Raw genomic sequence first — 13,023 nt, forward strand, 5'->3', positions numbered from 1 at the left:
AATCACACAAGATAATGATACACAGCAACTGCTTTTCAGGCCTTAAAGCCCCATCTGTATCTAACCCTTCCCGTGTATTAAATGGTACAGTCATTTCTTACCTCAAACAACAAAGCACAGTGTGCCTGAAGTCTAATCCGCTCCCCATTTGCCAGGGTCAGTAACTTGTTGTCATCCATGACAGAATTCATGTTTTCAACCCAGAGAGCATCCACATCTCCATCAAAGAGAATGTACCTGTGTACAAGAGCCATGGGGTGCTGACTGACCTCTGATTTTGCTAACATATTCCTGAATTCAGAAGTGTCATCAATGGTGTCAGTCCAGGTATTTTGAAGTCTACCATTCATTTTTTATAATTGCATAGTTTCACTGAGACTAGAAACTCACAGGAGATAGTGTCTAGGGGTCTTTCTTTCTATTTATTTAGCACTTGTTTCTTTTAAATAGTACCACATCAATTTTTTTTTCAATTGATGTAAACCCCAGGATCTCAAAACCACCACAATGATTTCTAGCTGCCTACCTTCGCTCTTTCTTGTCAGTGGGTCTGTTGATATCCCGAAAAATGTTTGACAGGACTCCATCTGTCCAGTCTCGTGTGACAGGGTCAAGGATCCCATACAGCTCAATCACACTCATAGCTTTAGGGTTCAGTACATAAAGCTTTGTCAATAATCCCAGCCTAAAGATACAGCAAGAAAAGCAATTGTAAAATGTCACACCATCATCTCATGCTAACCCAAGCAAATACTCTGGGCAGGGCTGAGTAATACAGACTGTGCCATTTGATAGCCTTGTTTACATTCTATACTCACTTGTTTTGGGCCTGGCACAAGGTGTTAATAACAACTGTCTTGCCACCTCCAGTAGGTCCAACCACCATTGTAGTGTGACGAGTTAACATTGTCTCATACATCTGAACTACTTTATCCACCTGAAAAATAAACATGGATTCAGTAGACTACTATCATAACTCTTTGTGGACAATATTAGCAGCTGGTCTATATCAGGTAAGTTTTCCTGGAGCCACTCCAGAGTGCAACAATGCATCTGCAGCCTCATGTTTACAACAAAACCTCAAGCAGTTAACATTCTTTATACCTGGACTGGTAGAGCAACATAACCCCGTTCTTCCAACACTTGTTCTACAGCATCATTAAAGTTAGGGTAGCGGACTCGAGGGCAGTCCAGGCCAGGAAACAGGTCAGAGATTAGGCCAAGGAAGAGAGGCACATCTTCAAACACAAATTTAGGAAGATTCATGTCTCGCAGAGCTCTCATTAGTACAACATCCTAGACAAAACACAGCAAAATCAATCTTTACCAAACAGTTTACTAATCAGCTAAAATGAGGTACTTCAAAACTTTAAATCTTTAAAAGCTATTGCCTGATTATTTCAGTACAGCTTTTAGGACATGTTTTGTCATCAGTTCCTAGTAGAAAAAACAGAGGTTATTTTATATGGATTAAGCACATCAGTAACTAAGAATAATACACTGCCTTTTTCTGCCATGTTAATCGAATGCCAAATGGCTGCAGTGTTCCACACTACAGCTTCCCTGAGCTGGAGCACTCACTGTTCAAAAATCAGTTTTTGCTAGTCATCCAGAGATATTCATCTGGCTACTTGCATCCTGGATTTAACAAGCAGGAAAATACCTCATTTTCCATAGATTTCCCTACTTTGACTGGAGTTCTAATGGCAGAGAGCACAATGGAACTCAATAAGAACAAAGTGAAATAATAAGACAAATACCACCAATGTTCCTATTTCCAAAGCAGACAAACTACATCAGATGGGTAAACACATCCCCTTCCTAATGAAAAAGATTATATGCCCAGGGTAACTAAGCAGCAAATCTACCTCACTGAGGTCTGCTGATCCTCTTTTCAATTCTCCAGCCATCACCAACACTGACTTAAGGGCCCGCAGTCCAAAATCATAGTGATGTTGTTTAGAAAGCTGTTCCCTGGCCAGCTTGTACAGCACTGTCATCTTTTTGGCAAGGACCTGTTTGAGATTTAATTTAAACGATCACGAATGTGGACATTGCTACTGGCCATGCAAACATGGGTGGGCACATGGGTATGGGTAACAACAGAATTTTCTTACCTTTGCTGTAAGGAACCCTTCAGAAAACAGCATTATTTCACAGATCTGCTGAAGATCTGGTACAATAACAACCACAGGCCTGAAGAGAGCTTTTACAGACTCAGGAAGCTCAGTCCGGCCAGCATAACCAGGATTCATTGTAATAAAAATGCCGATCCGGCTATCAAGGGAAATCTCCTGTCCTTCAAACTAAAGGCATAAGAAAACATTAGAACAATATGAATAAGGAATTAAAAAAAAATAATACTATTTGCTCAAAGAGAAAACCAGTAATACTGGGGTACCCACTTAGGACAAAGTGCTAAAATATTTAGCTTTAGACAGTCATCCTGATACAAACAGTGGAATGAATGTACCTTCTTTAAGATATTTCACAAGCCTCAAATTTTCTGTCTGAGGTTTTTGAATTTCAATGAGCCTCAGTAAATAGAGCCTCACAATTCACATCGAGTCAAGTTACTCCTGTTCCTCATTACTACTAGACTATTACCCCATTAACTTGCTATTATCCTATTAAGATCACTTTTATCTCGCTTCACAGAGGAAGAACCTCACAAAGGATTAGGCAATCAGCAAGGATTTAACATCTTTCAAACCAAAAGTACATACTCAGGAGTTTGAAATGTTCAGCACAAACGAATTACAGAAGCAGCAGCCCTTTGATCTAATGATGAGGTCTAACTCTGAGTCTTGGCCTGAAAACCAAGATCAGCCTTCACAATTACTCTTCTTTTTTAATGTTTACCTGAAATCTTTTCCACCCCTTCATTAATGCGTTTCGAATCGTCTGAATCTGGGAAGAAATTACGGAAAGCACGGAAGCATCAATGCGATTGAACTCATCAAAGCATCCCCACGCTCCACACTGGGCAAGACCTGAGAAAATTTTACCCATTGCCTAAAAGGAACAACAAGAAAAACTTCTTAGCAGTGAATATATAAAACAATCAGCATCAAAAAACTTTGGAATACACTAAAATTCTTAATGCTAGATAAACTTCTGGATGTTTATCAATCAATCCATCATAGGGTCTTGCAATAATTACTTGCCAGGTACAGATTGGCTATCATAAAGCTTAAACACATATCATACAGTCATTGCTCCCCTGCTTGAAAGGGCCTGAAATTCCTTCAGGAATTTGTTCAAAATCGACATTTTTTACTAAATTTAATTATCAAACAGTGTGGTATCTCCAAGGGAGATACTTATGCAGAAGTTCAGAGTATGTCCTTACCCTGGGCACTGATAAAGAGCAGAAATTGGCATTTTATCAGAGAACACAGATCTTTAACTCTTACTTTGAAGTCCATGCCTTCTCCACAGTTTGTCACTACACACAGCAAGCCCAGTGCTTTGGCCAGATCCTTGGTTGTTTCTGTCTTCCCTGTACCTGCTGGCCCTGCTGGTGCTCCTCCCAAATACATTGATAGAGCCTTTGAAGACAGAACAAAAAGCAAAGCAAAGCTTGGATTAGATTAATATTAGGTTGGTAACAAAACCACAAATGAACCCTTGGGTACAAAAGACCTTAAACTTTATCTGTGAATGCCTTCTATACTGTCTTTACAGCAATGAGGTTAGAAGGATATCACTACCGATTTCAAACAGCGTTCACACTGGCATCTGAGAGACAGCAGGAAGAGGCAATACAACAAGGATGTGACAGTCTAACAAGGGCTTGTTAGCAAAATGTCCTTGAAGGCGCACCTGTGTGAGCGTGAGGTAGATGCGATCGGTGAGCGGGGTGATGACGAGGCGCCCGTTGAGCCCCATGTACTCGTAGCCGTAGGAGAAGGTGCCGCTGCACTGCCGCACCCTCAGCTCGTCCGGCTCGCGCTCCCAGTAGAACCGCAGCTGGCTCTCCCACTCGAACTCCTGAGCCTGCAGAATGCTGTGACAGAGCTCGTGTGAGCATTGTCAGAAGGATGGTGACACAACTCACACATTCGGGAGCTGCTCAGAAGCTGGAGGTGCTGTTTACCTGTCTCTGACAAATATGTCGATGATGTCTCTGGCGTGCACATCGATGATGAGAACAGTGTTGTATTTTTTCCTGTCGTTTTTGCTCAAGGGCATTGTAATGCGGGTAACGAGGTCATCGATTTGCCTGTGCATTTTTTTAGCATAAAGTTTCATTGCCTGCTTTTCTCCCTTTTTCACTTTTTGAAAGACATCCTCTACCTCCCAAGTCCACCACACTTGATTAGCAGCAAGCACCATCATGCCTTGGAAGAGCAACATCCAATCAACTCTACGGAAAACACATATAGTGAGGGAGGCTGAGTTACTGTTTATTTTAAGTAACTGATCAGGAAAGAAAAAAAAAAATACAACAACAAAGAAGTTCCTTCTGTTCCTGCAACAGCTACTACACAAGCCAAACTTTTCAGAGATAGACAGAATTCTATCGAAGTATGCTGTGGGATTTCAAAAGCCTAGGAAATATTCTGATAGAAAAGCTGTCTGTTCCGTGTATAAAATTCCCAAGTGGAATTAATCTTGAGAAAAACATACTGAACACACAACACCAAAAATAAAACTCAAGATTTAGGAAAATAGATATTAGAGATTATATGAGAGGTTAGTTAAAATAGTGCATGTGAATTTATTCATATCCCTCCACACAGAGAAATAGACTGAATTGTGTAGGAATTTAAAAATTATGCTTTTTCTATATCACTACAGGCTCATAGCAACATATCAGGTTGCGTTATCCTTGACACTGATTGTTTCACCTGCTTCTGTCTTCACAATATCGAAAAATGGCTTCCTTGGTGAGGCGTCTGTTGGCCCGTCTCATTTCCTCCAGCACTGCTGTCATCCAGTTCTCCACTCTGCCCACGGCAGGAACAACCTGCCGGAACTCCATCACCTCCCCCTCAGCTGAGATCATGGCTGTGGCAATCTTCTCATCATTGTCACCATCCTGGAACCTCAGCGAGGCTATATTATCAAACATCTGAAATGCACCAACAAAGAAATTCACGGGCATTTTAGAAACAAAGCCTCCAAGATGTAAGTACATGCAACCCCCAGCTCTTCTCCACAGAAATGGATCTGACTCCTAAGTAATCAAATACAAATGCTGATATATAGCCCAGCAGCACAACTACAGAATATCAAGCAAATAATCAGGCCCAAATCACATTGATTTTTTTTTTCCCTAGAAAATAAAGATCTAGGAGGAGCTACAACCTGTGAGGACAGTTCTTTAATAACAGATCATTCTAGTGTATCTTGAATGCTCCTCTACCATAACTGCTACCAACCAGTGTGAGAGCCAGGAGAGACTGTACATCAGATTTGATCTGGTTATTCAGAAGCTTCTTCAAGATGCTGCCAGGATGCTCTTTGTATGCAGAAAATATTTATGCATCCTTATGAGCATGTACAGTACAGTCTGTCGAACTTTTTAAAGCACCTAAAAGCACAAGGCACTGTGGAAAGCCAGACACTGTACCTTTATCATGTGTTCCTGGACACAGAGTGCGCTGCTGCTGCCAAGGATACTGAGCAACTCGTCATCAGATATAAAGAAAAATCTCGGGAAAGCATTTCGCTTGGAATCCAAATAATCATTCAAGCTTTTCTGGCATTTCTCCAGCACATCGTTTATATGACGGAAGTCTGACAGACGATTTGGGGCTTCACAGCAATTTTTTATTGTTGGGTCTTTTACAGTTTCATCCATTATCTATACAGGGAGAAAAGGAAGTTTAGAAAATGTTGTACAGCAATACGTTATATTAAATTATATTTAATTAATGACAAAGCATGCCAACAGCACAAGGAGTACAGGTCCTGATAGAAGTGAATCAAAGGTTTTTAAATGGTTTTGAAGTGGTTTTGTGGTGCTGCAGTGCTGTATGAAAACACTAAGGTAGTTGTTTATGGAGATAAAACTGTAAAAGCAAGTGTAAGCCAGACAAGCCTGTATCCCCAGTCAGGCCAGCTTAAGCACATACCTGACTTTGCTCCTGTACACAATGGTACTTTAAGGAGTGATCAAACGTTGTATTTCGAAATCACAGTACTCTCTCAATTTCGCAGATGGGAAGCAGAAAAGTAAGCCATATTCATACCAGGAATATGTGTTCAGTATGGGAGCAGTGGCGTGAACCAGGAAAGCCTTTTTAGCATATCCATAGGTCCTCAGTCAATAGGAACACATGTAAGCTTCTTAGTATCATGGTAAAGGTGAAAAGATGTAAACAATGAAAGGAAAAGGAGATTCTGCCTACCCCAGGCTGCCAGCCAAGGATCTCACCTCTGCCCATCTTAGCTAAATCAGGAGAAGTCTTCTGGTTGTGACAGATGTGAAGCAAAACAAAATTTCTGGGTTCCCCAATCTCATATTCAATGAATTATAGCACATCATTCTCAGTATTACACATGTCACAGAAGACCATAAGTAACTATGGAACTGGAAGCAAAATGCACTAAATAATTATGCTGATCACAAGTCAGTCACTTGCCTCTTTAAACATTTTGTCTACACGATCAAATATTTTGACTTCCTCCGGAAGCTGTGATCTGATATCTCCACCAACAAAGATGCTCTCCAGGTACATCCATTTTCTCTGAACTGTTACCCAGATCTAAGAATCAAATGTTACCATCAGAGGAAACAGAAATACAACAGAAAATCTGGATTATAAATAATAAACATTAATTATTTAGTCCAGCACTTTCCTCCTACCTCAGTTACTTCACCAATCAATGACAGAGTTCTTTCCCATTTTTGAGCGGACGACAGGAAAGGACCCACAAATCGACTGCCCAAAACACTCTGAAGATTGACATTGTTGTCATCAAGAATCTCTAAAATTTCCTCTACAGATCCCAGAGTAAAGCCTCGTGTCTCAGCGCCTTTGGTGTACACTTGTATAGGGAATTTCATATTTTCCCATGTTTCTATTATTTCCTTCATTCCCTGCATGTGAACATAAAAAGATGCATATTTCAGTCTTCAAAAACAGGAGAACTATAATCTTAGCAAAAAAATGAAACAACTAATCCAGCAAAATTTTTGCACAGGTTTTCTAACTCTGGTTTATAAAGAAGAGTCTATTTCAAAAAGCATGATAGCAAGAGAATGGATCCTTCTTCTGATCCATTTTCATAGGACAAACTTTCTTACTGTAATCATAGAAATCCAATATGCTGCTGCCAAGGCAAGTTCTGCGAGGATTCTGTGCCAGTAGGAGTTCATTAACAGAGCTATAGATCTTAGTTGTCATGAGCTACATCACGGCAGCTCCCTGAAGATGGCCAAACTTGCAGTCATGCCAATTTAAATCTCAAAACTGATTGTTGTCATCCTTGTCTTTTTAGTTTTATTACAATTCTATAATTCAATATGTTACCTTCTCAATGCTAAGTTCCTTAACAGCAGTTCCAACTATTTCACTGATAACATTGGTGTGTCTGTGAAGCTCCATAGCAAACATATTTTCCAAAGTGAATGTTTCTGTTTTCATTTCAAACCTTGTTCCTGTTTTCTCCATAAGGTCTTGCCAATGCCTGTTTTAAATTGACACATCAATTTAACACCATGATACAGTAAAAAACCACAACAACTGAAACATATAATAATGAACTCATGTTTAGCACTCTGCTGTTTAAACAAGAGCTACAGTTTGAATACATAAAATATCCCAGTCGTTGCAGCCACCTTTCATGCTACTACACAAGTTCATTAGGCAGAAATAAAGTTCCAAGCTCCAGGATACGGCATGACCACAGTACCAGAAACTGAAAGTTCTAACAAAACACATCAAATACTTCTACATATAGTGGACATAAATAAATCAAAACAAACCTTTCTCTTAAAGCTTCATTTTTCAAATCAAGCAACAAAGGAATGGAGTCTCGAAATGCCTTCATTTTTTTTTCCAGTTGGACACCTATTGGCATACTGCGCACTGGTCTGGGCAGCTTCCGAAGGGCTTTCAGAAATCCTTCAATTCCCTCCTGAAGAACCTTGACATTGAGGTTTATCCAGAGTGTCTGAGACCATTCCTCTTTAGCTGCCTAGAAACGAGGACATTAAGAAGGGGAAAAAAAAAAAAAATCATACTCCTTTTCATTTTGACCCCCAAAATGTAATTGTGTTACATTTTACAAACATTGGGAGAGACAAGTTCATGTCCAAGACCCATTCATAGCCAAACACGACCAGTTGTAGAAGAAGTAGTAAAAAAGGAATATGAAGAACAGGACCATACTTTACAAGGCATTTAAATTTTGGAAAAATAAAACTTCTTAAAACGTAGTTAAAGCCCAAGATACCCATTGTCACCCGTACACATCCTATATCCAAAAGTAGTTTCACTGAACTGATGAGGAACTGTGTGCAGTAAAATGCCATCCAACAATTATTAGAGGCTGGGAGGAGCCTGTTCCTATCTGATGAGAGGATGTGTTCAGTCCACCATGGAGACACTGATAGTGCTGTACTAATATTAAAACCATTTCACGGTGATAACCAATTACAGGGCACAGCTAATTTCATGCAACGGCTTCAAAAAGAGTTGACAGTAACCAGGGGGTTACTTCTTCTGTCCCCCACCTTTGTGCATGAACACATGTGTGTCCCTGCAGACTTGGTGTGATACTCACTTTTTGTTGTGCATAAATGTCATAGACCTGCTTCAGAGCTTTTGCATCCTTCTGTGCTTTTATTAAGTTCGGGTACGTTGTTGCTGGCAAGTCTAGAAGTTTCTCAGCGCTAGCCAGTTCCCGCTGCCTTTTTTCCAGTCTCTCTAATTCTTTTTCAAACATAGCCATGAGTTCTAGTCCTGGGAAAGGAGAGGAATTTTTCCAGATAAATAATCCCAGGGTTCATGGGAAATAAATAAGACAGAGTTTACATATGGTCTGTAGATGTTCTAGTACTAAAAGTGTTCACATTCCAGGCTGATGAGTTTGTATGTTAATAAGGAAAGCACAGTTTTCTTGTTGTACATAAAATTTTAATTGTCCAAAGACTAGTACTTTCAAAGCATCCCTTCACATACATTAATCCATTTACCTTTATCAAGATCATCCCCAACAACACCAGGCCCCTCAGTCAGGAGTTTCTGAAAAAACTCTTCCGTCTCTTTGCTGTAGTCCTCAATTTGTTGTTTTGTTACCTAAAGAGAACAGCGTTCATTTAAATAGTTTTCCTTTCAATTTCTAATTGTTTTCCATACTAATTACAAATATTACCTTTGTGAATGTTTCTTTTACACCTCCTTTACAATCCAGGTTGCGACTGACTTCTGCTGCTTCCGTTAAGAGAGTCTCCCACGCTTCCCTAAGATTGTCAGACTTCTCTTGCTCTTCTTCAGCTACCTAAAACAAGTAGCACCTCTCACAACACATAAGTAGGCACACACCTTCACAAGAAAGTGAGGAATATGTGCTCACATTATAAACTTGTAAAACACAAAATCAATACTGAGGCAACCTCAATCAGATTTAAACACATGCCATACGTCCATTTCAAAGTGGACATACTGATTTGAGAGGGGAGTCTGGACTACACTGTCTCCAGACATCCCTTCAAACCTCAACAACACTGTAATTCTGTAGCACTTCTTAAAAGGAAAACATTTCTTCATTCACATGAGAGGCATTTGTGCCCTTAGCTCAGATCTGAAAGGTTTGATGAGACATGCACTTACTGGAATATTGTACAAAGCAAGAGTTCTGTATCTCTCCCCAATGTCCAAATATCTCAGTTCCACCTCGAGGGACACGCCTTTGATCACCCCAAATGTACTAAGGATAACTCTGAGATCGTCCAGGGTTTCAGGAGGTCTATTCACATTCTCTGATAATCTCTGTAAAAAGTAAAGATCATCTCCACAATCAACACTGACAAAGCAATTGTTAGAATTTTAACAATGAGTCAAACACAAAACACAAGCAAATAACATGCCAGATTGATTTTTAGTCTATATGAAAAAGATAACAAAAAAAACAAACTGAGAACACCTACCTGAATCTCATCTTGAAGCCTGAAGAGCTCCTCTCTTGCTAACTCATGAAGCAATTTCCCAAGTGACATCACCCAGCTTTTAGCATTCTCCTGCACTACAGAGGCTAAAGGAGCCAGCTGAAGCCTGATAAACTGTTCATCTTTAATCAAGGTCCGCTGAGTCACTTCCTGAGCTACCTTCATATAGAACTGCAAGTGCTCATCAAAGATAACACAAGCAGGGTTTTCTGCAGCTAAACGGTCCAGGACTGCGCCTTTGTCCGATTTCCACACCAGGTCATACCTCTTCCATTCGTTCAAACACTTGTTGAGAGAAGCCAGGAGTTTATGGACATTCCCAGTGATGAGAACAGCCTGTTCAATTATCAGAGGGCTCTGGGAGACATCACTGTAAAAGCTGAAAGTGACAACTTCATCCACCTTGACGTGCTGAGGAGGGCATTCAATACATGTACCGTGCATCCATCGTACGAAATGCTGGAGTTTTAAAGACAGGGTTGGAAAACAGTTATCTTGTTGAGGCATTTTAGTTAAATCATTCATAGAATCATTAAGGTTGAAAAGCCCTCTAAGATCACTGAGTCCAAGCAGTCCAGGACTGTCAAGCCATCCACTAAATCATACATGTTCCCAAGTGCCACACCTACACATCCTCCAAAAATGGTAACTCCACCACTTCCCTGAGCAGCCTGTTCCAATGCTTGATAACCCTTTCAGTGAAGGAATTCACCATTATTTAGGACATAATGTAGGAAGTGGTGTGAATGATTTCTCAAATCAATTGCTTTTCTGACAGCAAAAAAGAGATCACACTTTCCCATCAACTTGAGAAAATTTCATCCTAACAAAACTTTGCCATGCATTACTCAATCTGCTTCTAAAATCTCTGCTGAGCAACAATATGGCATGACACAGAGAAAAAGGAATTGGCTCAAACAGTCTGCATGCAGCAGTGGAGCAGAACAGCAAATCTGAGCACAAAAAGCACACAAACTAAATTTATTCATTTCAGGTGACATCTGGGATCATTTGTCCATCAGCGCAGGGCAGAAACATTGTCACATTATTTGGCTTCTTTTCAGGAAAGCAGTTCAATGTGAAACTCTGCAGGAAAATATTGCTACATCACTGCCAGTAAGTTAGATACTTCATCTAGATATTTGCTGTCCTAGATGCCTTTCTCCAACCTTTTCTGAACTGTCTTTTCTGCTGCTTTTAAGAAGAAATGCAATGTAGAGGAGGCCACTCACATTCTTTATTCCATCTGCTTATTTATACATCAGAAAGCAACATCTGCAGTGCAATCTGAAAAGTACTTCCTTCTGATGTATGATGATTTATAGAACCAAATCATGTCCTTACACTGGCAACACGACTAAAAAGTAATCAACAATTTTACCTGAGTAAAAATTGCATGTATTTTTTTCCTGTGATCATCAGATTGTAAAATTAGGACAGTATGTAAAATTAGAACAATGTACTAGATATTTTGATTTCAAGATCAAGCAATATGAATCCCCCCTTTGACATTTATGCTTACCCAAACATAAAAAAGATTAGCTCATTATAAGCACAGCAAACTCTGGCAACAAAAAGAAATCTTTATCAAAAATCACCTTAGTGACCTCAACACAGTGTTGGATAGCTTGCACAGTCATTTTTTCAATCTCACTGGCATTAGGTTGCAGGGTTACCTCAGGAACAGATATAACAGCTTCTACTTGTAACAGTGGCACATTTGCAAGAATAGTTGCATTAAAAGCCTGTAAATTCCTGAGAAAGGAAAAAAATAGTGTCAAAGATAGAAATAATCAGGTGCTGCCCCCAGGGAAATGCCCAAGAGAGGCTGCAATTTTCAGGTGTGAGCTTAGATCTGTAACCTGAGTTATCACTGATTTCAGCTGGAAACACTGATGTGCCTGGGAACAAAACTGTCCTGCTGAACTGATTTAATGCAAAAGCTTGACTTGCTAAAAGAAGCTGTTGGAATGAGTGAATGGAGATATTTTGGTGCAAAAGGATCCTGAGACTATGGTCAACTCCACTGCAAGAGCCCAGACAAGAAAGCACAGCAAAATCAGCTGAGCATGGATCAAATTACAAAACATGGAGCATGGGGAGAAGAGATGGATGGGAAGCTTAAACAGATATTACAGCAGAGCTGCAAAGCTCAATTGCAATAATACCTTGCTTGTAGCAGAAGCCTTCTTACTATCTTGCTACAGGATTGGCCTCAGTCAGTGCAGAACAAGTAAAATCTTTGTTCTTGGACTCGTGTGCCCTGCAGTACAGGGAGGCACCTGGCACCCTGACACCAAGTTCTCAAAATCATGTTCTTTAGGAAAACAAAACTACACACATGTGCAACTACACACATTGCAGAAAACGTGCCTTATTTCTCTCTTCTGCCAACAACATGCCAATACACATTTTCTCAGAATTTGGGTTTCCTCTGTACCTTTTTATCAGTTCTCCATTTGTCACAGGAAAAAAATCAGTAGAAATACAGTTTGTGGCAGATTTGTAAGTCACTGATGGGTTCCAACAGAATGTCAGTACACATACACATCAACAGATCCAGGAGAACTTGAAGATGACTGGAAACCCATTAAAGCAAATAATTGACTTACTTCACAATTAACTGTGTCAACACCTGATAAATCCTATGTTCCCAGTATGCATAATAGGAAGCTAATTTTGGAGATTTGCCACTGTTTGTATTGGCAACTCGTCCTTCCACTTCTATTAGCAGTTGTGGAATTGCAGAATACTTTCTAACCATGTGTTCCACATCTTTTACTTGTTCACATTTAACATAGTCAAAAAATTCTTTTGCTCCTGCAACAGATACAAAAAAATAGCATTATTAACTGCAAAAGATCTAGCAGTTTTATACACTGCACTATTTACCTGGACTT

General features: G+C 39.8%; 1 protein-coding gene across 1 annotated transcript in view; it reads right to left on the reverse strand.

Moving 5' to 3' along the window:
• DNAH10 (dynein axonemal heavy chain 10) overlaps positions 1 to 13,023 on the reverse strand; it is a 51,484-nt gene that overhangs the window by 28,236 nt on the left and 10,225 nt on the right. Inside the window, exons 16-38 of the mRNA XM_069030570.1 lie at positions 12,736 to 12,943; positions 11,722 to 11,878; positions 10,106 to 10,582; positions 9,789 to 9,947; positions 9,331 to 9,456; positions 9,152 to 9,254; positions 8,740 to 8,918; positions 7,940 to 8,151; positions 7,485 to 7,641; positions 6,818 to 7,051; positions 6,594 to 6,716; positions 5,579 to 5,812; positions 4,854 to 5,077; positions 4,100 to 4,369; positions 3,826 to 4,009; positions 3,417 to 3,551; positions 2,863 to 3,015; positions 2,118 to 2,306; positions 1,869 to 2,015; positions 1,105 to 1,296; positions 819 to 937; positions 527 to 685; positions 102 to 237 (exon numbers count right to left, since the gene is read on the reverse strand). Coding sequence (XP_068886671.1) covers positions 102 to 237; positions 527 to 685; positions 819 to 937; positions 1,105 to 1,296; positions 1,869 to 2,015; positions 2,118 to 2,306; positions 2,863 to 3,015; positions 3,417 to 3,551; positions 3,826 to 4,009; positions 4,100 to 4,369; positions 4,854 to 5,077; positions 5,579 to 5,812; positions 6,594 to 6,716; positions 6,818 to 7,051; positions 7,485 to 7,641; positions 7,940 to 8,151; positions 8,740 to 8,918; positions 9,152 to 9,254; positions 9,331 to 9,456; positions 9,789 to 9,947; positions 10,106 to 10,582; positions 11,722 to 11,878; positions 12,736 to 12,943 — 4,277 coding nt within the window. The remainder of the gene's footprint in view (positions 1 to 101; positions 238 to 526; positions 686 to 818; positions 938 to 1,104; positions 1,297 to 1,868; positions 2,016 to 2,117; positions 2,307 to 2,862; positions 3,016 to 3,416; positions 3,552 to 3,825; positions 4,010 to 4,099; positions 4,370 to 4,853; positions 5,078 to 5,578; positions 5,813 to 6,593; positions 6,717 to 6,817; positions 7,052 to 7,484; positions 7,642 to 7,939; positions 8,152 to 8,739; positions 8,919 to 9,151; positions 9,255 to 9,330; positions 9,457 to 9,788; positions 9,948 to 10,105; positions 10,583 to 11,721; positions 11,879 to 12,735; positions 12,944 to 13,023) is intronic.

The sequence above is a fragment of the Aphelocoma coerulescens genome, chromosome 15 (genome assembly GCF_041296385.1).
Source record: "Aphelocoma coerulescens isolate FSJ_1873_10779 chromosome 15, UR_Acoe_1.0, whole genome shotgun sequence".
Classification (NCBI taxonomy): Eukaryota; Metazoa; Chordata; class Aves; order Passeriformes; family Corvidae; genus Aphelocoma; species Aphelocoma coerulescens.